This window comes from Metopolophium dirhodum, chromosome 5 (genome assembly GCF_019925205.1).
Source record: "Metopolophium dirhodum isolate CAU chromosome 5, ASM1992520v1, whole genome shotgun sequence".
NCBI classification, from domain to species: Eukaryota; Metazoa; Arthropoda; class Insecta; order Hemiptera; family Aphididae; genus Metopolophium; species Metopolophium dirhodum.
The window spans coordinates 13286088-13312331 of NC_083564.1; the positions used below are offsets into that span (position 1 = coordinate 13286088).

The following is a 26244-nucleotide window of genomic DNA, read 5'->3' on the forward strand; positions in this document are numbered from 1 at the left end:
CCTACATTTTGTTTTAAGCTTATTCAATATTATCAAAGTAATGCTTTAGGCCCCTCCCCCCCCCCCCAAATCACAAACACTATTTTCGCTTAAAATTGTCATGACTTCATGAGACAATATGAGAACATCATCACTTGTTGAGACGGCGTAAATTCCAAGTCGGCAATGGAAAGATAACGAATGATGGTTGTTAGTCCATGAACTATGTTATCGCCAGAAGACGACACTGTGATAATATAAACGACGTCATGCACACAGCCTGTCTGCCTATAGTGCCTACTGAATTATAGCGAGTACTGACAGAAAGAGTGGTACGTACTACGTGCCGGCGGACATGACGAATTGACAATAGACCATAGGGTATACCTACCTATTATTTTTCAAATAGCAATTAACTACGTTTTTAAACGACCGTACTCAAAAATCAAAAATGTTTAATTCCATATTGAAACAGTGTACGCTCTCGTGTACAAAACAAATCGCCGTACCATTACAATTCAGGTAAGTCGGCGTTATATTTAGGCACAATGATGACTCCTAGTTGTAATTATTCATAAATCTTCGGTAGTGTATTAATGTTGCATTGTCCAAATTTTATTTCTTCAGGTGTTTGTCTTTGAGCTCGGCCACTCTTAAAGACAATAAAGAGTCGGAAAATAACACTAATGAGGGATGGCTAAAGAAATTGCTGGTTCGACGAATAGAACCAACTAAAGAACAACACTCCCGCATGTTATCCGATAAAGAAGTAATATATGAATTACAAACGCACAACGTACGTCCCGATTCGACTGATAATTATATGAAAAACTAGTAAGTCATAATTTAAGTGTTTGATATAGAATTGTTTTCTGTATTAATATGTATTGTAGCCCATAGACATCCAACAATAATATGCCTTTTTTATTATTATTCAAGTGAACAGGTAGTCCAGCTGTGTCAAAAAATACCCAACTTAAAATATGAACTGATTGGCTCTTGGTCTGTACGTGTAGGTGACCTAGACCAATATGTACATTTATGGAAACATCAAGGTGGTTATGCAGAAATCGATAAAACCAATACAATTTTAATACAAAATCAAGTAAGTTTTTTATTTTGATTAATTTCATAGAAATGCATTCATAGTAGTATTAATTATTTAAGGAATACACAAAATTACGCAATCAATGTGGCCAGTTCTTACGTTCAAGGCATCTACAGTACTTATTAGCTTTCAGCTTCTGGCCTTCTATTGAATTAAAATCTGGTTCCAACATATATGAGATTCGTAGCTACAGTTTGAAACCAGGTACAATGATAGAGTGGGGTAATAATTGGGCAAGAGCAATCAATCACCGGCGTTCAAACGACGAGCCATTTGCTGGCTTCTTCTCTCAAGTTGGTCGTCTCTACAATGTTCATCATTTTTGGTGTAAGTATTTTTGTTATGAATAATTGATGAAATGAAATACACTATTAAAATATTTCAGGTTATAAAAATTTAGAAGTACGTACACAGACTAGAGAAGCTGCTTGGATGTCCCCTGGATGGGATGAGTGTGTTGCATACACGGTTCCACTAATTAAAGAAATGCAATCTAAAATACTACATCCAACACCCTTTTCCCCAACTCAGTAATATAGTTTTTTTTTTTTAATATGTTATTCTGAAATAATTGTTTTGTGGTCCTTACTTTATTTCTTTTTTATTCATGTTATTGGATCCTAATTTTAATTCCAATAAAATCATTTTTATTTATTAATAATGTTTTTATTTGTCTTGTTATATTTACAATAGTGTCAATTTTGGACATTGTTCCCTCATTATAATATCAAAACAACATAATCATAGAAATATAATATGTCTATGACTTTAATAGTATATTGTTGTTAAACTGATTTTTATTATCAGATAATGTGCATTTAATATATTTTATAGTAAAATACACTAACCTAATGGTAGTGAATTAATTTTATCTACTTTTTTTTTAATTAACATATAATTACAATCTTAAGTTAAATAATTACTGTATATAATTTTAATTAGGTACAGAGTGATGAGAATAAATGAGTTTGGGAGGGCACTCAGTAGTACCACCTGACAGATTACAAAATTACATTAGAAGGTCTCTAGGCTAGGGTGGCTTCAAAAATCTGGGAGTTTTCGGGTGTTGTGCGAGAGGAAAGTAAGTTATTTACTTTATTAGCAGATTTTTTTGACTAGATAACCATGAATGAAAAACATTGTAGTATAATTTGGTTGATTGAGAGTGTTGGGATTTTAAATCATAATGGAGATTATTATTCCTGATGAACCAAGAAGCAGAAACGATTTGAAAAAGACAGGTTTAGATTGATCTTTGATTAGGTTTTACAGAGCCTCATATCTGGATGCCGTAAGACCACATTGGTCTGATAATAGCTCTATAAGCTAATAGTTTATTGCTGATATCACTTAGATCGGGCAGAGCAAGTGGAGTTGGCTGATTTCCTTTTGTTCTTAAAATGTTAAGCCCAAGTTAGGTGTCTATTAAACACATTTTTGGGGATGAAAAAAGTTAGTTTTGTCTAAAGACAGCTAAAAAAATTGTGTAGGTCCTCAATCATAATAACTTATTTATTTATGTATACAAACTACTATGTACGCTACTATACTGCCCTCATAAGTCATAAGAACAACCCCTGAATAAAACTATACAGTTACCTTAATTAATAATGATTAATGAAGGTTGGTATGTTTCAAAGTGTACTTAATTACATTATTGTAATAAGTAAAATATTATTCTTTATCTTTAATTTTAATTTTCATAAAATGATGCCATGATATTCATATTATAAAAATTAAAGAAAAATAAATTTAGTACTCAATAATTAATATTAATTATAAATCATTCTTTATAATCGTAATCTACATGAATTATTTATGTTTATAGATATTATAATATGTAATATACGAATATGTGCCTTGTGGTAACTGCATATTGGCAATGCCGGAGACTTAAAATACATACAACTTATTATAAGGCAGCACTTATCGACCATTATTTATGTGATAAAATATTTTATCATTAAGAATATGTCAACACACTATTTTGTTTTATCTCGGACCTACTTGAAAAATGGCAAATTTTCTTTTAACAAAACAAATCTTGTATAATTAGCTTTGATATTAGAGTGAATTCTATTATAAACTAAGTTAGTTACAATATTCCAATTTGTATGCAAGTTAAAACTATAAGTATATAAAATATTACAGTTTAAAAATATGTATTTACCACTGAACAATTTGATAATCATAAAAAAGCCAACGTACACAGACTGATAATGTTCTTAGCATTACAATATTTACAATATTCCAATTTGTATGCAAGTTAAAACTATAAGTATATAAAATATTACAGTTTAAAAATATTTATTTACCGCTGAACAATTTGATAATCATAAAAAAGCCAACGTACACAGACTGATAATGTTCTTAGCCATATGTTGTATAATAGGTCGATTCACTCTAGTTTTAACTGACAAAACACGATTGGTTCTACTGAACACAAATTTGCCTTGTAGCGGTCAGAGAAAAACAAAATAGTGCGCTGACATCCCTTAATATTCATAGCTCAGAATAGATTAAATAGATCTAGTTCCTGGTTATGACTATAGATTATAGAATTTAAATTCAATAGTGATATAGGTATATTATGTAATTAGTATCATACATAAATTGTTAATTTTTTACATATTTTGTACTTTGTACTAAAATTTTCAATAACAATTGCAGTCAATAACAATTCTAATTTTTGGCTTTTTTATATACTAAATAGTAAATTTAATTATAATTATGTAATCAATGAGATATAGTTGGCTTGTTTTGATATTTGTATTAAATTATTTTAAACATGGCTTATCTAAATTTAAAGCTAAATAATTATGATCAGATTGATAAAAACAAATTTATAGTTTATTTCAGTAATACATTTTGGCATTTCAATCTTTAGTTACAAGGACAACAATTTTTGGAAGATGTAAACTGTACAAAAAAAATATATATAAACAATAATAACAAATAATGCCAATAATGAGAAATGTTAAAACTGTTATAGTAATCAAATTATCACAGTCATGAACTACTTAAATGTATAAATAAATAAAAACTAATATTATTCTATGGTTACAAGTCAAAAGTTATTCAGCAGAAATGGTTGTAAAGGTGTTTACTCTAGTATATCTAGAAAATTTCATATACAGTTTTCTGAACCAAATGTACTGAGAATCATGTGCTTGCATTGCTTTCTGAAAACATAAATATTAATAAAAAAAAAAAAAAATTGTAAATAAAAAAAATGAATTATTTACTGTAACACAATTTTGTTCTGTTGTTGAAATAGTACATTTAAAGTCTGAGGTGTTATTGAATAACCCATCAATACATTTGACATATTTCCGTAAAGTGTTGACTGAATCCAGTGAATATAAATGACAGTCTAAATTGTAAACATTTAATCATCAATTATTTGTTATTAGTTATTTCCAGGACTATGATTTATATGCATTGGTATGTTTTTTTTTTCAACTTGATTACTGCTATTGTAATGTCCATAAATCAGTCCATGTTGAGGTAAATTTTCTTTGGCATATTTTTACATATCTTGAATAAAATTAATATTATTGTATTTTTCAAGAACGCAAAAAATACAAATTTTTTGGTATATTTTGTTACATGACATTTTATCGCACTCAAGGGGAAGTAACAATATTTAGATACATACAAATTACGAATGTCGTATTAGGTGTCTAACAGAGTTTTGGTATATTTAAGAACATATTAAGGTATAACAGAAGATCGTTCATTTTAAAAAATTTAAAACATGTAATTATTTCATATTGTAATACCATTGATTATAAATAATATAGATTGCTCACTGGCCGGTTTTTCGGTGTCACAAAATATTTACTACCGGTAGATGGCGAGGCGATATGACTACTAACGATTACAACGTTACCCGACATTACTAACCACAAGCCCGCACCCATTAACACAGCCGCCCAGTTTAGTCAGATCGGATAATGTTGTAATCGCTAGTAGTCACATCGCCTCACCATCTACCGGGAGTAAATATTTTGTGACACCAAAAAACCAGCCAGTGAGCAATTTATAGTATTTTTAATCAATGGTATTACAATATGAAATAATTACATGATGTTTTAAATTTTTAATCAATGGTAATACATTTGAATAGCGTTGATAATTTTAGAACAATATTTTAGATTATAGAACTATTTTAAAATTTTTTTGTAATTTAAGCATCCAATTTATCATATTTTTTTGGCGTACCTATTATATTTTTTTAGAGTAGTATTTTTTAGTAAATAGAACTTTATAACAATATTTTTTGTATTCTAAGGGCCGTTCTTACAATGTCTGGTTAAAGTTAACCGATACTTAACCAAACAAATTTTGCTGGTAATAAAATCTGTCGGTTAACGTTAACTGATAGTTTACCGGACATTGTAAGAACAGCCCTAAGTATTTGTTTAATAATATTTTAAATAAACCAGATGCATATTTCATTAATTTTTTAATGCATATGAATCCTAGCCCTAGTAGTTACTTATTATATTATATTACACTTACAACCTGGAAGCAATTTATTATAAACCAAATGGAATAATGCTAGGTAAATTGATATATGATTACGATGGCCACTAACACCATAACTGTCAAATGTCAAAACAGTATCTATTTCTAATTGTTCTACGTGCTCAGCAATCTTATCGGACAGTAAAATTGTGTCCCAGTCCACACGTGGGTTGTCCGGAAGCAATGTATTTCTGAAATCAATCACTTCAATAACAACAATACCAGAGCGTGGTAAAATTATACCAGTAATAATTTACTTGCACAGCAGTATATTGCCCTCTTCAATGCCCAATATATTGCAGCTTTCGTACAGTTCAGCTTTGCGCAGTGAGCCCTTACCTTCAAAGTCACCTGAAATGTATTATTGACAATCTATTGAGAACTGCCATAAGGCGTTACCGCCGCCACTGCCTTATTAGTTATTACCAACGGACAGACACATCAAGAAAAGGTGTACGTCTTTCATTTTTGACAGCTTCTGTATGACCGGGCCAAAAAACATACACTCATCGTCGGGATGTGCGGTGATCAATAGCACCCTGTGAGGTGTGTTCTCCAGCTCGAGCATCTTCTGCCTGCGTGAGGCCCGCAAACATGTCCAGACGTATCCAACGACGAGAACCGACGCTGTCATGAGCATAGCCGAACTCAGGTCTATGACTTCGAAAATGTTTTGATGGAATATTTTATACAACATTGTGTTCTTAGACTGTATATAGGATCGATGCGTTATTGTTGAACAGTTCACAGTACTTTAGTACTTAAAACTGTCTACTACTAAATAAGTACTATTAAAACTATAAACGAAGATCAGGCATGTACAAATTTCGAAGTCCCATGATCTAAAGAGCAGAATATCAGATAATATTCAGATTTCAATTTTAACTTTTCAGCTTCAGGAGTTCAGACGTATTAAACTTATAAGACACTTCACTAATCACTATGAAAAAAGTAACTACTATCTAATATCTACGCTATCGATAACATGCTTTTATTTATCAACGTCGTCTAATTTTTTTTATCTTCCATATGTTTCGGCCAGTTCACATTAAATTACTACAGTTTACAAGAGTGTCACAGCATGGCCTGTTGGTCTAGGGGTATGATTTTCGCTTCGGGTGCGAGAGGTCCCGGGTTCAAATCCCGGACAGGCCCGTAATTTTTATGGTTTTTTTTCCTTTCAACCCGTTTGAAAAGGGGGCGAATAAAAGGCCCTCCATCGTTTTTTGAAAACTGAAGGTGATCGACTGGTGATCAACAACAACCACTGTTATACAACTATACACAAAGACATAACCAAGAAGGGTGGGGGGGGGGGGGGGGGATAAACAGATAAACTATAATATTTAACAAAATTATTGAGGTAAAAATTTAAAAATACACTCGGTTGCCTCCCCTCATAAAATGTATAGCTACGCCCTTGGCTATAGGTGCAAAATTCACATTCTACACTATGTTCGATTATACTCGGCGATATTATTCCAGTCCATAACTCTTAAGCGGTGTATAGATAACCGTGTTGGAGACACTTGGACTTGGGGTCCTATAATTTGTGCTTTAGAATTAATTAGTCATGTCATAGAATTTATCTCACTTTATAGTGAGTAACCTATTCATACTGTTATAAACCCATTTCATTAGTAACATAAGTATTTGCAATATAAGCATTTCTTTGACACATATATTTAACCATGTATCCGCCGTAGGAACGAGCACGGCCGGCGTATATGGCATTCCGCTGCATGGGCACTTTTGAGCCACAGCAGGCCCGCCCGACCGGGTTCGTGGGTACATTTCAATCATTTCATATTATTAGGTCTGCAGAAGCAGAAGACGACCATTCCGTTTTGCTGACGAGCAGTTGCGTACGTCGTCGTGTGGGGACGCGCCGTCCTCGGGAGTCGGGCCCTGTCGATCCCACTCCGACTCCCGCGGGCTCGACGACGTTTTGGTTGAGAACGACGGACAGGATCTGTCATGACGGAATGGAGGGGAGGATGTGAGAAAGAGCACGGACGGTGCGCGGCGGTAAGTCACCCGCGCATGTTCTCCGACCACCCGCGGCGCGACGGGTTCGCTGGCGTAGCGCGCTCGGTCGTCGTTGACGCGCGAGACCCTCTGGCGGCTCGGCGAGCGCCCGACTGCAGTTGCGGTCACGTGGAGCGGCGGTGACGGAAGACGGCGACGACACGGCTGCTATCATAGAGGTACAGGCGCGGGCAACGATTCCGCCCCGACGGTACACCGACCGGTACGACGGCGATGACGACTCGGTACGACGGCGATGGCGACTCGGCATGACGGCAGCGGCGGAGACTTCGGCACGGGGTGAGTGGTATGGAGATTTGCGTGCAGGAACACGGGGACGTCAGCGGTGCCGGACTCGCGGAAACTTAACTGTTTCACAGGGTCTGGCAGCGTGAGACTTCACCGCGGCGGCGAAACGAAGACGCGGCCAAAGAGACAACGCCAGGTCGAAAATTACCGAGAGTCAAGGATCGCGTTGTGGTCCGCTGACTCTCGCCTTTTCGCCCAGCGGTAATCCCACTTCGGTCTCTTCGCTCGTCCCCACCGGTTCCGCAACACAAAATCTCACTTCGCTGCTCGCTCCGCGTCTTGGTCTTCGCCGTCCGTCAGCCGAGTCATCGCGCCGTCGACCGTCGACTCGCACGACATCGCGCACTAGCCGCCGTCCGTCGCCGTCAAGCGTGGTCGCTCCCGTGGCCGTCTCGGTCTGGCCTCGCCGGCTGGGCAAGGTCGTCAAGCGTCCGAGCAAACGCGCCAGTGACACTCGTCAACCCGCGGGACAAGTCGGAGAACGTGCAGAGGTGACCAGTGGCCAGCAACATAACATTTCCGCACCAATTCGCCATCTCGCATCCTTCCCCCCCCCTTGTTTATTGTGTCTCCTGTCCGTCGTAGGTATATATTTTTTTCTTTAAATTTCATTAAATTATCTCAAATTGTTAAATTGTTCACATATTATTGTAAATTTCGATTTTTTTTTCCTTTTATTATCATGAACAAATTATTATGTAAAATATTATATATAATATATAGCCAATGTGCTATTTTTTTTGAAAATTATTGTTTATACATTTTCGTATTATTTTTGGTTTATAATTAATAAACATATTTTGATGTGAACAAAAAAATAATTGTTTCTTTTTTTTTCGTTTTGTCGAGTGTATAATCAATTGTTACAGATTTGACGACTAAAAAAAACTAAAAAAAATGGAAACTGAAAATGTCACAAAACAGCTCAAAATAAGTCAAAATATTTGAGAAATATTGTGATGTATAGAAAATTCTAATATAAACATTCGGTCAAAATTGCATGTACCTACGTTCATTTGTTTTAGAGTTGCGCCAAAAACCAAAATTGATTTTCTCAAAAACAGATTTAGCGTAAAAATTCCCGTTTTTCCTTAATTTTTCTTTTGTTTTTTACGTCGCTTTTGAAAACTACTGGGAAAATTTTACTTTGACCCCCCCATAGTACCAACTAGATTCACTTTCCTATCAGAAAAGTTACTGTTGAAGAAAATCCAAGCACTTTTACTGTCCTAAAAAGTGATGACAGACACAAAAAAAATTTAAAAAAAAAACACACGTTATTGTAAAATCAATACATTCATCGCTCCGCTCAGAATCTAAAACCAACGTAAAACCTGAGTAATAAAATATTTACTTGGACCGAGTTTTAAATTTTCAACTCTAAACTTTAAAAATTGAACATTTTATTTTCATTTTAAAAATGTTGTCAAAATTTAAACTGTTAATACTTTAAAAAAAATGGAACATATGTATTTTTAATATTTTTAAGCTACTATTGTATCAATATGTGTGACGAACCTTATTGTATTATATTTTCAAGCTTATTAACCAAACGGATACAATTTTATTGATATTTAAAGAAAAAAAACGCGTAAAGTAGTATTATACGTTCTACTGTTCTAGTATTATAAGTTATAATTTAAAACTTATCATTTTTGTTGATTGGTTTTGATGGTACGCGAACAATTTCAAGATTCCTAATATCTTCAGGCTTAAATAATATTAATTGGTGACCAGTGACGCAGTTAAGGGGGGCATAACCCCCCCCCCCCCCGGGACCTCAATATTGTTGTTTTTAAAAACAACAGTTTTATTAGGTGGGCTGTAGCCCATTCCCAGAATTTTAACCCTAATCGCAGTGGCGTAGCCAGAAATTATTTATGGGGGCTAAGTATACAAATACAATACGTCTTTTATTTACACTTTTTATTTATCTTAATAAAATTCTATGGTGAACACAGTCGGTGGGTGGGGGGGGGGGTTATAGACCCCCTTAGCCCCCCTGAATACGCCACTGCCTAGTTGCGCCTATTCTTGTCTCCCTTGCTGCTTAGTATATTATACGTCATAGTATCGTATAACCATAAAAGTGATAAAACGCAATATTATTCTATGCTGTACGCTTAGATTATAATATAAACATTAAACACACAATACACCATGGATACACAATAATAATCATTATAATAATAATCATCAAAATAATAATCATTTACTACACGCCTACACACATATTCATACAGATGCAAATACACACACGCCACACACGTGCTTTAAATATTGCCTCAACTCACTTAAACCTGCATTTTGACCTCATTTTAACCTGTAGTCGTGATTGTTATGAACATTATTCTTAAACATTAACCATATCGAAATAGTAAAGGTCTTAATAGTTTGTTTGTCACGTTGAGCACATTTGCCCACTAGTCAGAATGGTTTTAATTAAAAGTAATTAAATACGTCTTACAATATTATATAAATATATTGTAAGAGAATAATCACAATCGTAACTCGATGGATCTTAATCACATTATATACCTATTACCTAGTATAAAGTATACAATTATTCAATATTTTCAATAAGAAAGAAAAAGTAAACGAACGTCAAATGCCAATGATACTTACATATTATATAATATAGTCCATGCTCAATAGGGTGATCCTCTGTAGGTATATAAATGAAGGAAAAAATTGCAAAATGTTCAAGTTACCCCCCTTGTATCGGTTCCACTTCTCATGGGCGTAGTATGCATAGGGGCTATGGGGGCTACAGCCTCCACAGATAATTATACCAAACTACGCCCATGCCACTACTTAAAAAAGCATAAGAACATTTTTTTAGACAAATTGATCAACTTTAACCCGTGCTGCAAAAGCTCTAGTTTTAAAAATAAAAAAAGATGGGCAAGTAGATGAATTAATATTATAAAATTACAACAAAATAACTAAAATCGTGTTAGGTATTCTTGGTTATTTAATATGTAATTTCCTCCAAATTTGAACATAAAATATCTATTAAAAATACTGTGTTTCTAATGTTTTTATATTTTTGAGATTTTTTGGTTACAGAATAACCTATACTTACGTGGAACCTTTTTGTAAGTTTTCAATCCTTTGTTATAAAAGTTGAACATTATACATTTTTAACTACAAAATCATTTATAAATTTTAAATTTGATAAATGTTGTCAAAATCTAGTTCGATTCTGACATTTTTTGGTTATTTTTAATGCTTATAAAAAAAAGTTGTGCCTATGTATTTTTAATATTTTTCAATGGTTATTGTAGAATAGCAATATACCAAGAGCCTTGTATCTTGACGCTTTTTGGCCCAACAAAATTGTATTGATATTTATCGAAAAAAAAACTAAAACATTTAAATTTGAAATTGTTCGTAAACAGATCAAAACAAGTTAAACTTTTTTGAATATTTTGTTGGTGTATATTTTTGGTGTATTGATAATATAAATGTTCAGTGAAAATTTCATGTATCTATACGGTCATTTGTTTATAGTTACGCCAAAAACCAAAATCAATTTAGCGTAAAAATTCCCGTTTTTCCTTAATTTTTATGTTGTTTTTCCCGACACTTTTGAAAACTATTGGGAATTTTTTACTTTTGACCCCCCAAAGTACCAAGTAGATTCACTTTCCTATCAGAAAAGATACTGTTGAAAATTTAAGCATTTTTACTGTCCTTACAGGTGATAACAGATACTAATAAAAAAACAAAAATAAAACACACTTAATTGTAAAATCAATACATTCATCGCTCTGTTTATGAATATATTTTTATTTTTATTTCTATTTATTCAATTTAGATACTATTGAACATAAACATAATTTATGAATCTATAATTTCAAATTACATAATATTTTTATAAAACACACTAATTTCTATATATAATTATATATATTGCAATTATTGTTACATATAATATCATGTTACACTGATCCTCCGCTCAGGGTCGTTTTTTATCAAATACTGTAATAATACACTATATCTTGTCCGAGGACCGAAGGGACGATAGACAAACTTCCAATACCGCTGTCATAATCCACCACTCTGCACTCCGCTTTTTATTTTTTAACTTTTCGATCCAAAAATTTGAAAAAGTAAAATATTTGCAAACTAATATGTACGAAACAAATGTTGGTAAATTTAGTTTTCTATCATTTGTGTCTTCACGAATTTTTTGTAACATTATTTTTCCTAGAGTTATGTTTAAGAATTTCAAAAAAATTAATAATAATGAACATTTTCTTTTTTTGTAACTGAGCTTTTGCGGTACGGGTTAAAATTAAAGAATTTGCATGAAACTTTTTTTTTGTATTTGAACATTTTTATGGGGAGTAATCTCAAAAAAAATATAAATGAAAAATAAGGGCCACCCTAAATTATACACCTATATAATATATAATTTATATTTTTACAGTAAATTAAGTAATAATATCGAACGTAACAATATAGTAGGTATTAGGTATATTATAAGACGGACTAACATATACCTACATATAAATAGATTAAAAAAAATATGTAAATTAAATAAATTACGGACTAGAGAGAAATGCAAGTTTAAAAAAGATGGACAAGCGCGTACCGCTCTGCGGTACAGTAGCCAGTAGGTGTCGTGTAGGTCACTGTAATATAGATGTATTAAATTTGAATTCAATGATATAAAAGTGTAAGACCATTGTCCATTGTAGCCTGTAGTCTGTAGGTAATACTATATAGTGATAACTACACGCTATACAATGGCGGTCAAATGATTTTGTCAAAGGGGAGGGGTGTATTATAATACTATATTATATGATCTAAGATTTGATTATAAAAATATAATTTATGGTTATCAGCTCTTAAACATTGAAAAAAAGGTCATGGTGGGGGATCTATTCCCATCATAGCCCCCTGTTTGACCACCACTGACACAGTGACACCACAATAGTATTACAGTGACAAGTGACTGTACCGAGCGAAATATTATAATTTATAAATTATAACTAACTGCATCATGATTCATAAATGACAAATAAAATTGGTTTTGTAAAATTGTCAATTGTGTATTTGGTGTCTTATAAGTTATAACCATAGACCTATAAGCTAATGGACGGCGCCTACCACATCACCCTACCTACAGTCCATGGGGACGAGATAGAGTGAGTGAGAAACTGAGAAAACACAGAAACATCCCAAACATGTAGGTTATTTTTTTCTTGCTCCATTAGTTTCTACTTTCTAGGTATATTCCCAAACGCATAGTTCTTTCTCTCTCGGCTATCTCGTCCACTGAATACTGATTTCTCCCTCTAAGCGCTGTCCATTAGTTTATACTTCATAGGTCTATATGGTTATAACTTACAACTTTTAAAACCACGAAGAATGGAGATATTCTAGTCTTCATGGTTAAAACATTACAATAATATTTATTATTTAGTAGGTATTATATTTACAAATTTACATTACATATTTAATAGAATCTGGTATAAGACAATGACAGTGGTTAATTGTTATCTGTTATCGCGTTGTTTATAGTACACACACAGAATTACAGGACAACGATGATACACACTCACAGATTTCTATATATTTATATAGTACACAAGACGAATAGTATAGAAGTCATGTATTTGTATTTCTTGAAAAGACAACATCCACCCCCTCCATCGCCTAACAAAATGTTTAAACGAACCGTGCCACTTTTTTCTCCTCATAGCCTTGACCACTATTTTTTTTACTATTAAATATTTAGCTCAAACAATTTCAAATTGGATCTAGGTCAAGACTATTTTTGTTCTTGCTGAAACAGAAAAATTTCGTACCTACCTATGTAATAAAAAAATTTTACAGCTATTTGTTAATTATTATACACAATTACAATCAATTAACTAAAAAGTAATTTAAGGCAATTCCCAAATTCCTATATATTCCAAAATACTTTTTCAGATTCTGAGTGAAGTGATTTAGGAAAACATTGAATAATAGGTATAACCTCGCTAAGACGGAATCGCTTGGGACCGTCCAATTTGTTCTGTCTTACCGAAGTTTTTCTATCTAATACTTATGAATTACCTATTATTAATAATAATATAATATACTGTATAGTGTATGGCCGTTAGCCAGTGTAAGTGGCCAAGTGGGTATATTAGCTTAATAATGTTAACATTAATTTGTACTTTATATCAGACAACTTTTGTTTGGTGTAGACAACAGTGGATAGTGTACTCATTCCAATGTTGTATTAATTGATATTTGATATATCATACATCATGTATGATGGTTATTTTAAAGGTATGATGTACCTATATATAAATAGGATATAATACATTTTAGTAGGTATTCTCCATTCAATTTAAAAAAAATGTTATCAACATTATTGATGCTTATTTATATAATGACAGAATTGTGAAAATAATTACATTTTAACATTTCGTAAGAAATTATTAGGTACCTACTTTAAATATTTGTCATGACGTGATGAAAATTGTATTTCAGTCTCTCCTGATCCGTTTTAACTGATTTCAATTGCATTATTAAATTAATACATTTTTCATATATTATTTTATATACATTTAGCATGATTCACACTAATTCTGTAATTTTAAATAATATAATGTACTATTTGAATGTTTTACATTTTCACAAATTACAGAAGTAGATATTTCTAGATAGAATAGAGAAATAGGGTATTAGGTAATAGAAAAGATATTTACATCCGGTATAATGTATTAATGTGTGTATAGGATATTCCGATATTATGTATTCTGGTACTATAGCAACAATAAAGGATAGGAACTTGATATAAATTTATACACTTGAAACAATTCTGAAACATCAAACTAGATAAATTAATCAGAGCTTGATTTATTTAAGTGATCTTTAAAATAACCCAAAAAAATATATGCAATGTTTGGAAAGTTAATTTGTTGTAGTTAATACATTTTTCATAACAATCCTAACTATTGAATAACAAAAAAAAAAAAAAAAAAACACTACACTAAGATAACAACAATTTTTAAAATAATTAAACTTCCTGTCTTTGAAGTTGCAGTAACACTTTTAAAGTACTCACTCTAACCTATAAAATGTTTAACATAGATAATTAAGAATAATAAATATACATGCACTATTGTGAAATCAAGGCATTTAAGGTTCACTCAATCTAGAAGAAGGTACGGTTTCCCTGCAACGTCTATATGCAGCGGAAAATAGAACACGACTGGCTGCAGTTAACTGTCCATCTAACAGACTGGTAGTTGGCGCTAGACAATGCAGGGGAACTGTTCCTTGAGACATTTTGTGATAAGTAAATAATACATGTAATACTAGTTTATGATTTAAGAATATATAATATGAGTATACCTACATAGTATACAAAATAAATGTAATGCTTTTGATATCTCATGCTATAAAAATAAAATATTACAAACAATTTATACATTTTATCATTGTTTTGACTTTTATTCATTTTTAAAACTAAATTGATTATAATTAAAATAAACATAATATAATACAATACTATAAAAATAATTTATTTTAAAAAGATACCAAAATTCATAACTCATAGCAATTTTATTATAAGAATATTTTAATTAAACCATAAAATACAAAAATAAATCAATTTAAACATGGTGAACAATCTATGATGGTTTTAGAAAATGTACTGTACATAAGAAAATTCATGTATCGGGAAATTAAAAAAAAGCTATTCATCAGCATGGGTTTTAATATGGGCATAATATGATCTAAGGTAATCATACTGTTTATTACATATCTTGCATACTAAATTTTTTACATTTTTTTTATCATATGATTTTCTTTGTTCGGTTTTTTTATGAATATTGAGATGTTTTGTAAAATTTTTGTATATTTTGAATTTAAGTCCACAAACCTTACATAAAAATATTTTATTTAACTTAACCAAATGTTCAGAACGATGTAGTTTCCATTCAGCAATAGAAGTAAATTTTTTTTTGCATTTTCTACAGTTCAATATAGGGTTATACATATAATTTAAACCAAGATCATTTAAATGATTTTTAACTGAATTAGTAATATTTGGAGTTTTATCCACTGTTAATGTTTTTAAATTATCTTCAAAACTATCCTGATTAGTGGATTCTTTTTTAAAATAATCTACATTTGTACGATTAATGGATTTACAACCATCGTTCATTTTTAAGGTTATGGTGGGGGAAACAGTATTACTATTATTTATCCATATTCCTATACATTTTTCATTTTTATCAAAATTTATATTATTAATATCAATCTCAGTTTCATTTTCATTCTTTTGGAGTGTATGTTGAATATTTTCTTTGCCTTCATCTGGTATTGATCCCTTCATATCAGTCTTCTTCAGTTTACTTTGTTTTATTTCACTAATTTTTGTCAGAATTAATTTTATTTCATCATTATACGGATATTCTTTCTTACCCTGAAACTGTTTAGAAAGAAACTTAAAATCATATTCTAGTTCTTCAATTTTAAGAAAAATTTCTTTTTCTTCAGCTGATAAATCACCTTTTTTTTCTTCATTATACTGGGTTTGGTGTTTGGTAGGATTTTGATATTTATTAATATCTACACCTTTCTGTTTACACTCTTTTTTAAAAAGTTTCCAAAACTTTGTTGATAAATATTTCATTTTGGAAGATAACGATTGTAATTTGCCATCTTCATTAATATTGTTATTGAATGCATCATCAAGACTACAATTGTTTAGGTTTTTTGGTTCTTCAGACTCATCAATATCCAGGTTACTACTTGAGCTGTTATCATTTTGACTTGAGCTATCAACTGTCACGGCATTTAACTTCTTTGGTCTGCCTCGTTTTTTTAGGTTAATCTCAACATTATTACTAACAATGTTCTTTTTAGGTCTTCCTCTAGGTTTTTTCACAGAGGGCTCATCATTATTTTTATCTGAATTATTCACTGGTTTTTCTTTGACTTTATTTCGCTGGTGTATTATATCAGAATAGACTTTATTTCGAGTCTGTAAAGTGTTCAACATTTCAGGATTTAACAAATTTTTTTTTATATCATGACCGTGAAAATCTTCTTCAGACTTTCTTTTATTTTTTTTCCGAACTTGTCTATAATTTCTGTTCTTGTATTTAAGATAGATAAGATTCGGCCCATTATAAGTTCTAACACAAATACCAGTACCAACATGTGCTTTATAAGACAATTTTGAAGCAAACTTTTGACAGCATTTTTGACAAACAACATGTTTACCAATAAAATCAAAGTCTTTAAATGGAAACAACTTTAAAGTGCCTTTTTTAATACAAAAATTTTCATATCCAGTTTTTATATTGTTATTTTTGCATACGAGATCTGCATTATTGCGTGGTAAAACTAATAAATTATTTTTGTAAATCTGAAAAAAAATAATAATATTATATTTAGGTAGATAAACACATTATTGATATAAATATAATACCTATGTATAATATAATCTGTAAGCTTACAGCATTTTATAAAATAGATAATTATAATTATATATGGGGATTAAAATATACATAATGTACCTTAGACATCTAACTCAGCCAATTTTTTTTTAACAACCACCAATACATTTTATATTTTTAAAATTCTAATACATACATTTTGAACGAATGTATTTATTATAAATTATAACGGTTAGTAGGACTACACATCAGTGAAGGCAAAACAGAATAGATATGACATGATCATGGAAAAGAATGTAGTAGGAAAAAACCCCTTTTAGATGGGATGATATAATTTAATAAGATGTAGAATCACAGCATTAAAGACCAGACTGGAAAACATAAGCAGCTGATAGGGAAAATTAAAGGATTCTGTGACAGGACAGTTGATCCTAATGGCCAATATATCCTAAGAAGATCAAGACTGTGGCAAAAATGTCTAAGATAAACCCCACAATACAACATATCAGTAATTTGTAACCAAACTTGAAATCCTAATAAATAATTTTCTTGGTACCTATTCAATGTTCATAAGTAAATCTAAATTTTGAAAAATTTTTAGTATAAGAAAAAAAAAAAATTATGATTCCCATTTAAAAAGTTAAAAGTTGAAAAATTGATTATAAAATATTATAAATAATATATGCCTAACAAGTAATAACTAAGAAAATATCAGTGGAAAATAATTGGATAATAATTTGAAAATATTACTTTGTAGGTATCTTAGGTAAATATCATATGTTATTATGGCCAATAAGAAAAAATGCATTATTATTTGTGTTGTTTTTTAATATTAGTTACTTATTATAAATTATAACATTAAAATTATTTTTTAAAATAAATTATAAATCATATTAATCCATAAAATATTGACAAATAATGAATAGATGAAGCATTGATAATAAATAAATATAAATAAATCAGTATGTTATTTATGGCTGTTGAATATTAGTTGGATAAAAAAGTCAAAATGTGTTAATAACTATGTTATTTATGCCAAAATATGTATTTAACATGAAATATATTACAAAAAGTTTTTAATCAACATTAGTTTTTAAATTTTAAATGTTATTAAGACGAAAAATTGTAGTCACCAGAGTAGTAGGTAGTAGCACATAGTAGTAGGGTAATAGATAATATAACAATTATAATGATATCAAGAATCATTTATCTCTTTTATCTTATTTATTATGCCATTCTCTATTACATTGTATGAGATTGAAAATATTTACCTCACAAAAATGATTATTGTCAATATGTCAGTAAATAGGTTAATTTAAAAATACAAAATGTGTACCTTAATATTTGAAAAACAGTATTTACTCAAAATATAAAAATGAATACTTTTTATTTTATTTAAGGTCACCACCACAAAGTGCAATGGTGTCGGTAGAATTTTTTTGTCTTGACGATGCCAACGTGTTGGCGGTAAATTATGACCACACTCACTTTTAGTGCTACCACTGCAGTGTGTGGCAAACTTTAAGGTGTTATGAATAGGATAATTATTAAACAAAATCGGCATTGAATAAAATGATGTATTTACACAAATCAGTGTCCTAAGTATGACATTAATGAATTTTTTAAACAGATTAAACTTAAATGCATACCTAGTCATAAAAGTAAAAATAACCAAAATAATTGCCTTCATTAAAGAATAGAAGATTATAATTTGATAATATAATAAAGTGTACATTTCCACCATAATAGGTTATATAAACAATTTTATTTTCAAAAATATGTTTAGGTAAATCAAATAATATATTGAGGTTATTTAATTATCATTAAATAATTAAATACTAGTGCATTTGTAATAGGAAGTAAAAAATTATTTATAAATTAGGTACCTATGCACAATTTACACAAATGTCATTAATTAAAATATGATATATAGATATTATATAATATAAAAATAAGTGGATCCACAAATAAGTTCACTCGGTATAGTTCATTAATCTTTAGTTTATTCTACAGCATAATAACACTTAAAATATTATGAACTATCTACTTTAAAGAAAGATAAAATAAATAAATTATAATTACCGTGGATGAATCATTCTCTGGAGTAATAGCCTCTAGATTTAATAGTTTAAAAAATGGAATTTTTTTCAAATCGGTTTCAGTCATTTTAGCACTAAAACAAAATTAAATATTTAATTAATTACAATAGCTTTTGGGCTAAAGGATGATATTTAAAAATAATACTTTTATAAGTAAATAAATCAACTTCTAATTATAAGTTGATCACAATTATATATTGTTTTTTTCTAATAATTGAATGATTTAATTTTGTTCCTATATACATTTTATATCAAACTGAAATACTATTTAATCAAAATAATACCAAAATATATAAAAAAAAATTATAGTTTATTATTTTAAGAGTAAAATAATTTTTTAATCAATTAATCGAATAGGTGTGAAATTAACAAACTATAATGAGACTTTAATTAATATTATTTATAATACCTAGGAATATATTTTAGGTATCGGTTATTAGTTACATTCTCGCTAAAATAATATAAAATAAATTTAGTAGATAATTTATTTATTTATCAGTCACAATTGTATTTTATAAAAAAAAAAAAAAATGTAAATAATTTGGTATGATTAATAATTGCTTGAAACTAGTAATAAGTATGTTACTCACATTGTATTGAACATTAAATTAAAACTATAATCGGTAACTATTTTGGATAATTAAGATGGCATTTTTTTATTATTTAAAATAAATATAAATGTATTAAAATCGGCAAACACATTTAAAAAATAAAATAAAAATGAAAGTATGAAAAACGTAGAGCGAAACAGTTGCTGTTGTGACTACTGCAAACTGTAAAGAGTCACTTAGAGCAGCTTAGGTACAACTGGCACTGACAGTAGACAATCGAATCACCTAAAATATCGATAATGAACAATCATTTTATTGTATTCTACATAATATTACTATAATACATTATTAATCGAATTAGATGATAATTTATTGTACGATTGGTTTACTTCAGACTTCGGTAAAACTAAAACATACAAGTTTTTAAATGTTCATACGAAAAATAAAAATATTATGATTGATATTAATTCGTTAAATTTGTATTGTAAAAAATGATAAACCTACAACTGTAAAAAATAAAAATATCATTAACATTACAATCGATTCATCTTACAAAACGTAACAACATCGATTATCCGAATATACAACCCCCAAAACTCGGAGTTTTATCAATCAGTGTTGCCGTTGTAAGATTCAATAAATTTCTTAGAGATAAGTAGGAAATTAATCATTCCCGTGGAATAATTTCCTTACATAAAAAATAATCTGTAGGTATCTACATGATATACGTAAGTATATAAAATATTATCATAACAAAATAGTAGCTGCTCTTTGTTCGTGGTTGGCCCAAAAAATGCATTCTTTAATGTACCTACTTCGCCTTAACAATAAATGTTGACTAAGCGCATAGGTCCATATTATCAAAATAATACAAGAACAATTTTATTTGTTTTGTTTTATAATTTTTTTTCTCCATATTTTACGTTATTTGTATTAATTAATTACATTGAAAATAATTATGCTCTTTGAATAAATTAATCAATATCAAAACGTACCTACTTGGGTTTCATTTAAATAATTTCGATTATAAGACGTTTATCATAATACATAATAAAATATAAAAAATCGTTGTTGACCTGCATAATTATAAACTTAAGTAATTTTGGTATTAGACTTTAGGTATTAGGCATTAAATGGGTACTCAATAACCTTTACCAAATTTGGGTCATTTGGGATTCAAGTTCATTGTCTTAAATGAAATGAAATTCGTATATGTAATGAGTTCTTAAATATTTGCATAGATAATATAAACTATTCTATATAAATGAAATAGGTAGTATAATTATTTTCGTGACCTAAATATAAAAATCGAATACAGGCACCTGGCACATAATGTGAAAAATAAAGAAACAATAATTATATTTATATAGGAATCTTTAAATACAATTGAATAATACAATGTTACGTATAGAAATGTTAGGTTAGGTATACTTGCATCATTTTGTTATAATATGCGATAGGTACACTTATATAATATTTACATATTTTCTTACTAACTTAACTAATATTTTACTTAGATATTTAACGCTTTATGAGTTGTTTATTATTAATTAATTAACTTTTCATTTAAATAGAATTCTATATAAATAGTAAAATTTAGGTAATTTGGTACCTACCTAATATATGATATAGCTGATTAATAGTTAATAATACAAATACTATATATTAATATAGGTATTTTATTATTAATTTTATTTATATTTTTATTTTATTAATGTATTTACTATTGAGTATAATATATTATTTACAAATTTGTAAATAATCTTTACTACTTTTGCCCGAATTTAAATTGGTACCTACCTTTAATATGTTTTAGTTTAATTCAAATTAATTTATTAATTACAAGTACAGGTCGGGATACAAAATATTGCATATTTACACACTGTACAATGTTTAGGTCTTAGAGGTGAGTACATTGTTTTTTGTTTATTTTAAGAGGCATTACCTATTTGTATAATAACTAAAATACATTACAATAATTTATAATAAGAACGTATATTATGAAATATGTTTATGTATTATAGGTACCTAAAACCTATTGTTGAAAAAAAAAAATCATACTCTTACAGTCTTACACGTCATAATGTTATTATTGTTATTGAATATCTAATAACTATATAGTTTAATTTGATAATCTTTAATGATATGCTATCAATACAAATAGGTATCTACGTCTTAATAACTATAACGTACCTATTTTTGCATAATATTTATTCATTTTTCAACATTATCTTAACAAGTATCACTCATTAAGTCATTGACTTGGACGGTATGATGGCTATAATACCACGAATAGTGACGTCACGTATTTTTGAATCTCTAGCTATAGAATATATTAGGTAGGTATTATCTAAAGAATATTTTTTTTTTTTTATTAAGAAATTTAAAAATAATCGTATTTATATTTTGTGTAGTTAGTGTAGATATTATGTAAAATTGTAGAATGTTAAACAACATCATGACTATTGGCCATGGAGGAATATAATATCGTTATCTACCTCGTGATATAATTTTCGATTTATTTTATTTTTTCAAATTATTCAAATCTCATAGACCATCATCATAATATTAAATATATAGGTATGTCGTGATATATTGATATATATATATATATATATTAGTTTCCTAGTCACTCTACTACATTTCAAAATAAATTTTGTACTTAAAACTATTTTTTAATTTTGTATGACTAAAATAAATGATATAATTTATGCAAAAATAATAAATTACCTCAAAACTCTTCAATTCAATACGATAATTTTAGATATTATAAAATACAAAATAAATTTAATATGAACACAATTAAAAAAAATTATTTAACAAGGCCAATGGCAAGTGGCAAGTGGCAACAAACAAAGTCGTATGGTATATTGGTATGCAGACATTCAGTATAAAACAATAAATGAAATGGCATGTAAAATTATTACAAGATCACGCGTCAGTGTGGCCATCTGAATAGAAAGAAACATGTTTAATACATTTTTATTACCTACAATTTACAATAAATTCATTTTTTTATTTTATTGCCTCTTGTCAGGATAACATTTTAGGCACATACAAATTGTATTATTTATACGTAAATCTATAATATAAATCAGGCATATTGAAACGTTCTTATTGCAATTAACAAAATTATACCAACCCAGCTGTCTTTTTTTAAGTTGTAATAATTTATTTTAAATTTTAATAATTTGTACTTATACCTGCAGAGTGCAGACTTGTTGACTCGGGCTACTTTATGATACAAATTATAATATATCCCCTCTTTTTTCACTCGAAATCTCATACTTTTCCGAATATAGGTACCTACAACCTACACAATACCATAATATTACTAATTTACACAATCAAATAACAATACCCGACATGATAATTTAGGTAGGTACCTATGTCCTATAAATGATGTGTTTATTATCATAAATCATAATTATCAAATAATATTTGGAATTTGGAGTGTATAATATTATTATGTGTAAAATAAATAACTAATATTAGTAGATATTTACTTAATATGAGTGTAATAATTATTGTCTCTTCCTCTTCCCGAAATAATAGCTGTTGTTTCTGGCTATAGATAAATCCAATTTATAAGTATACCTACACAATCTTGTGAATAAAAAGTAAGTGGGTCATAACTAGGTAACCAGGTATAGGTATGTGTAAAATGTGGTAGGTATAAGGTATATCAAAGCTTATTGATCAGTTGAGAAATACAATATAGAAATAATAATTAACAAACGTACCTAAGCGAGATAATAAACATAGAAATACGGGTAGATACCGGCTTTCAGCTTTGGCATATTACCAACTAGTATTGCTACTATATTATATATATTTATATATTAATTAATTATTCAATCAAACGCACGTATTGACGTACACGTATATAATATAATATATAATTTTAGTATTATATTATATTTTAATAATTTATACATCTCACTAAAATCAATGCAGATGCATTTATAATAGGTTATATTATTATATTATTTATCATACACAGTCCACACATTGTTTATTTACAATAATTTCAATTATTAATTTTAATTAATTAATTAAATAATTTAGTGTGCCTACCTCTATCTAATAACTATTAAGTTATGTAATATACGGGGTGATCCATTTTACGCAAGACACTCATTATTTTAAAAAAACACTCATGTTTTTGAAAATATTTCATGCACATAATTTTATGTTTGTATAAAACATCATTTTTGGAAAAAAAATAATATTTTTATTCTTATAATTTTTTAAAGTTTTTATTCTATCAAATGAAAATATATACATTTTTCATTTCATAATCCGAAGCAGCATAATATTCGGAGTATTTCGATGTATCAATATCAAATTTTGATCAAGTAGTTTGTTATAGTTATAAGTTATAACTTAATAAGTATTTAAAGTTTAAAAGAGCGGAGTGGTGGATCTACATTTACAGACTACCGCATCCCTGTATGTACCACTCCGATTTCGCATCAATACTTTAAAATTAAAATACATATAACTCTAAACTCACTAAGTACAAACTCATTGATAATATAATAATGTATACCACCAGTATTTTAGTATTTATAACGCGAATGAACATTTTGATATTTGGAAGTTTCAAAAAGTTTTTGAAATAATTAGTGTCTTCTAAGCAGCCCATACACGATACATCAATATTCGATGTTGACAATATTATTGACCGTGTATTGGTTATATTGAAAATATCAAAAACGTTTTGATATATTTTATTGACGAGTTTTTATTGATCGTGTATGCCGCTTTATCTTAGATTATAATCAAATGGATCACTCGGTATAAAGTATAAACAACTAAACACTTAATATTATTATACATTGATAATGTTTATTGTTTAATAAGCCTATTATGGCTTATATTATAATAGTTAGATATTTTAATTAAGATGTGTTTTAAAATCTGTAATAATTTAACATCGTCCATTTATAAATTGAAAGTGTTGATTATAAAGTTTAAACCTTAAGAGGACGTCGTACCCGTAATTGTTGTCTCCGTCTTATTCACGTACCATATGGTAAATTTTCGTTTACCAGTTTCAAGATTGATAATGATTTATGAGCATTTTTAAACATTAATATTTTACATACTCATGAGTCATGACACACTTAAAAATTAAAATATCGTAAAAAACCAACAAGAGAATACAGATAATGTTCTTACTTAAAAGTTTGAAAATAGGCCAATTCATTCTAATATCAAAACTAACAGCACACTATTGAAACTGATAAACAAAAATTTGCTACGTGGTACGTCGTACTTGTGTAAGACGGAGACAACATAATATGCGACGCCCTCTTAAAACCTGAAAGTAGGTATACTCTGTTCACACATGTTCACTCACACGCCGATTCTTCGCCACCCTTACATAACAATGCCATTGAGACCGGTTCCACTATGGAAGGGTGTCGCGTGCAGGGGATGAGTGGAAGAATCGATTTTCATCGGGACTGCCGGCATGTTCTCTCGCTGCACCCGTGGCTCGTACCCACTGTGGGCGAGTTGCGGCCCGCGTAATAATTCAGACTCCCATATTTCCGGGCACAGTTTACTGCTAGCAACCCGAACACCACTGACATCTATATGACATGGTCATAATATTATTTCATATATTATTATTAAAATGAATTTAAAAGATTTAATTTTTTGTAAATATATTTAATTTTATACCTATCTCTTATTTTATTATTATACTTGAATAATTTCTTCTTATACAAATTAAAAAAGGTGGGTAAGTGGATGTCGCTCTGCTGTACAGTAGGTTACAAGTGGGTCACTGTAATGGATGGTGTTAAATTTGAATTCAATAATATAATACCATACCATTGTATAAGAAAAACGATTCTGAGCGAAAACGGTCAGTCAGCCTATGATATTACCAAGTATATTTGATGATATTATTGTGAATAAAGTAATTTATATAATAACTATTTACGTGGAGCCTTGTTTTAAATTTTCAATCCTTAGCCCTAAAAGTTAAACATTTTATACATTTTTAACTACAAAATAATTAATAAATTATAAATTTGAACTTTAAATGCTTATAAAAAAAATTGTGCCTATGTATTTTTAATATTTTTCAACTGCTATTAGAACGATATATCAGGAGCCTTACATTAAATTTCAAATACTTTTCAAATACTAACAGAAATTCTAACAGAATGACTGAACACTAAAACCCCTGTTGGCTACTCACTCCTATATTA

At 29.4% G+C, this 26244-nt stretch overlaps 3 protein-coding genes and 1 non-coding gene across 9 annotated transcripts; 2 read left to right on the forward strand and 2 right to left on the reverse strand.

The window, feature by feature from the left end:
- Positions 1-250: 250 nt before the first annotated feature.
- LOC132945397 (protein NipSnap) lies at positions 251-1748 on the forward strand. Its single transcript, XM_061015126.1, has 5 exons — positions 251-501; positions 607-813; positions 919-1084; positions 1147-1414; positions 1473-1748. The coding sequence occupies exons 1-5, from the start codon at positions 431-433 to the stop codon at positions 1619-1621; spliced, it is 861 nt and encodes a 286-aa protein (XP_060871109.1). The 5' UTR covers positions 251-430; the 3' UTR covers positions 1622-1748.
- Positions 1749-2934: 1186 nt separating this feature from the next.
- Positions 2935-6567, reverse strand: LOC132944703 (N-acetylglucosaminyl-phosphatidylinositol de-N-acetylase). Its single transcript, XM_061014180.1, has 5 exons — positions 6044-6567; positions 5875-5968; positions 5612-5808; positions 4333-4460; positions 2935-4269 (listed from the first exon to the last, which is right to left on the reverse strand). The coding sequence occupies exons 1-5, from the start codon at positions 6312-6314 to the stop codon at positions 4162-4164; spliced, it is 798 nt and encodes a 265-aa protein (XP_060870163.1). The 5' UTR covers positions 6315-6567; the 3' UTR covers positions 2935-4161.
- Positions 6568-6700: 133 nt separating this feature from the next.
- On the forward strand, positions 6701-6772 carry Trnap-cgg (transfer RNA proline (anticodon CGG)). Its single transcript has one exon. It is a non-coding gene; the product is annotated as a tRNA-Pro (tRNA).
- Positions 6773-15383: 8611 nt separating this feature from the next.
- Positions 15384-25221, reverse strand: LOC132945232 (putative histone-lysine N-methyltransferase 1). 6 transcript variants are annotated; one of them, XM_061014906.1, is made up of 4 exons: positions 22748-22879; positions 20057-20302; positions 19450-19540; positions 15384-17336 (listed from the first exon to the last, which is right to left on the reverse strand). In XM_061014906.1, the coding sequence occupies exons 2-4, from the start codon at positions 20068-20070 to the stop codon at positions 15657-15659; spliced, it is 1785 nt and encodes a 594-aa protein (XP_060870889.1). In that variant the 5' UTR covers positions 20071-20302; positions 22748-22879; the 3' UTR covers positions 15384-15656. The 6 variants fall into 6 exon arrangements, with proteins under 6 accessions (XP_060870889.1, XP_060870888.1, XP_060870892.1 ...); XM_061014905.1 differs by lacking the exon at positions 22748-22879 and adding an exon at positions 20362-20541; XM_061014909.1 differs by lacking the exons at positions 20057-20302; positions 22748-22879 and adding an exon at positions 25202-25221.
- Between the last annotated feature and the right edge of the window lie 1023 nt (positions 25222-26244).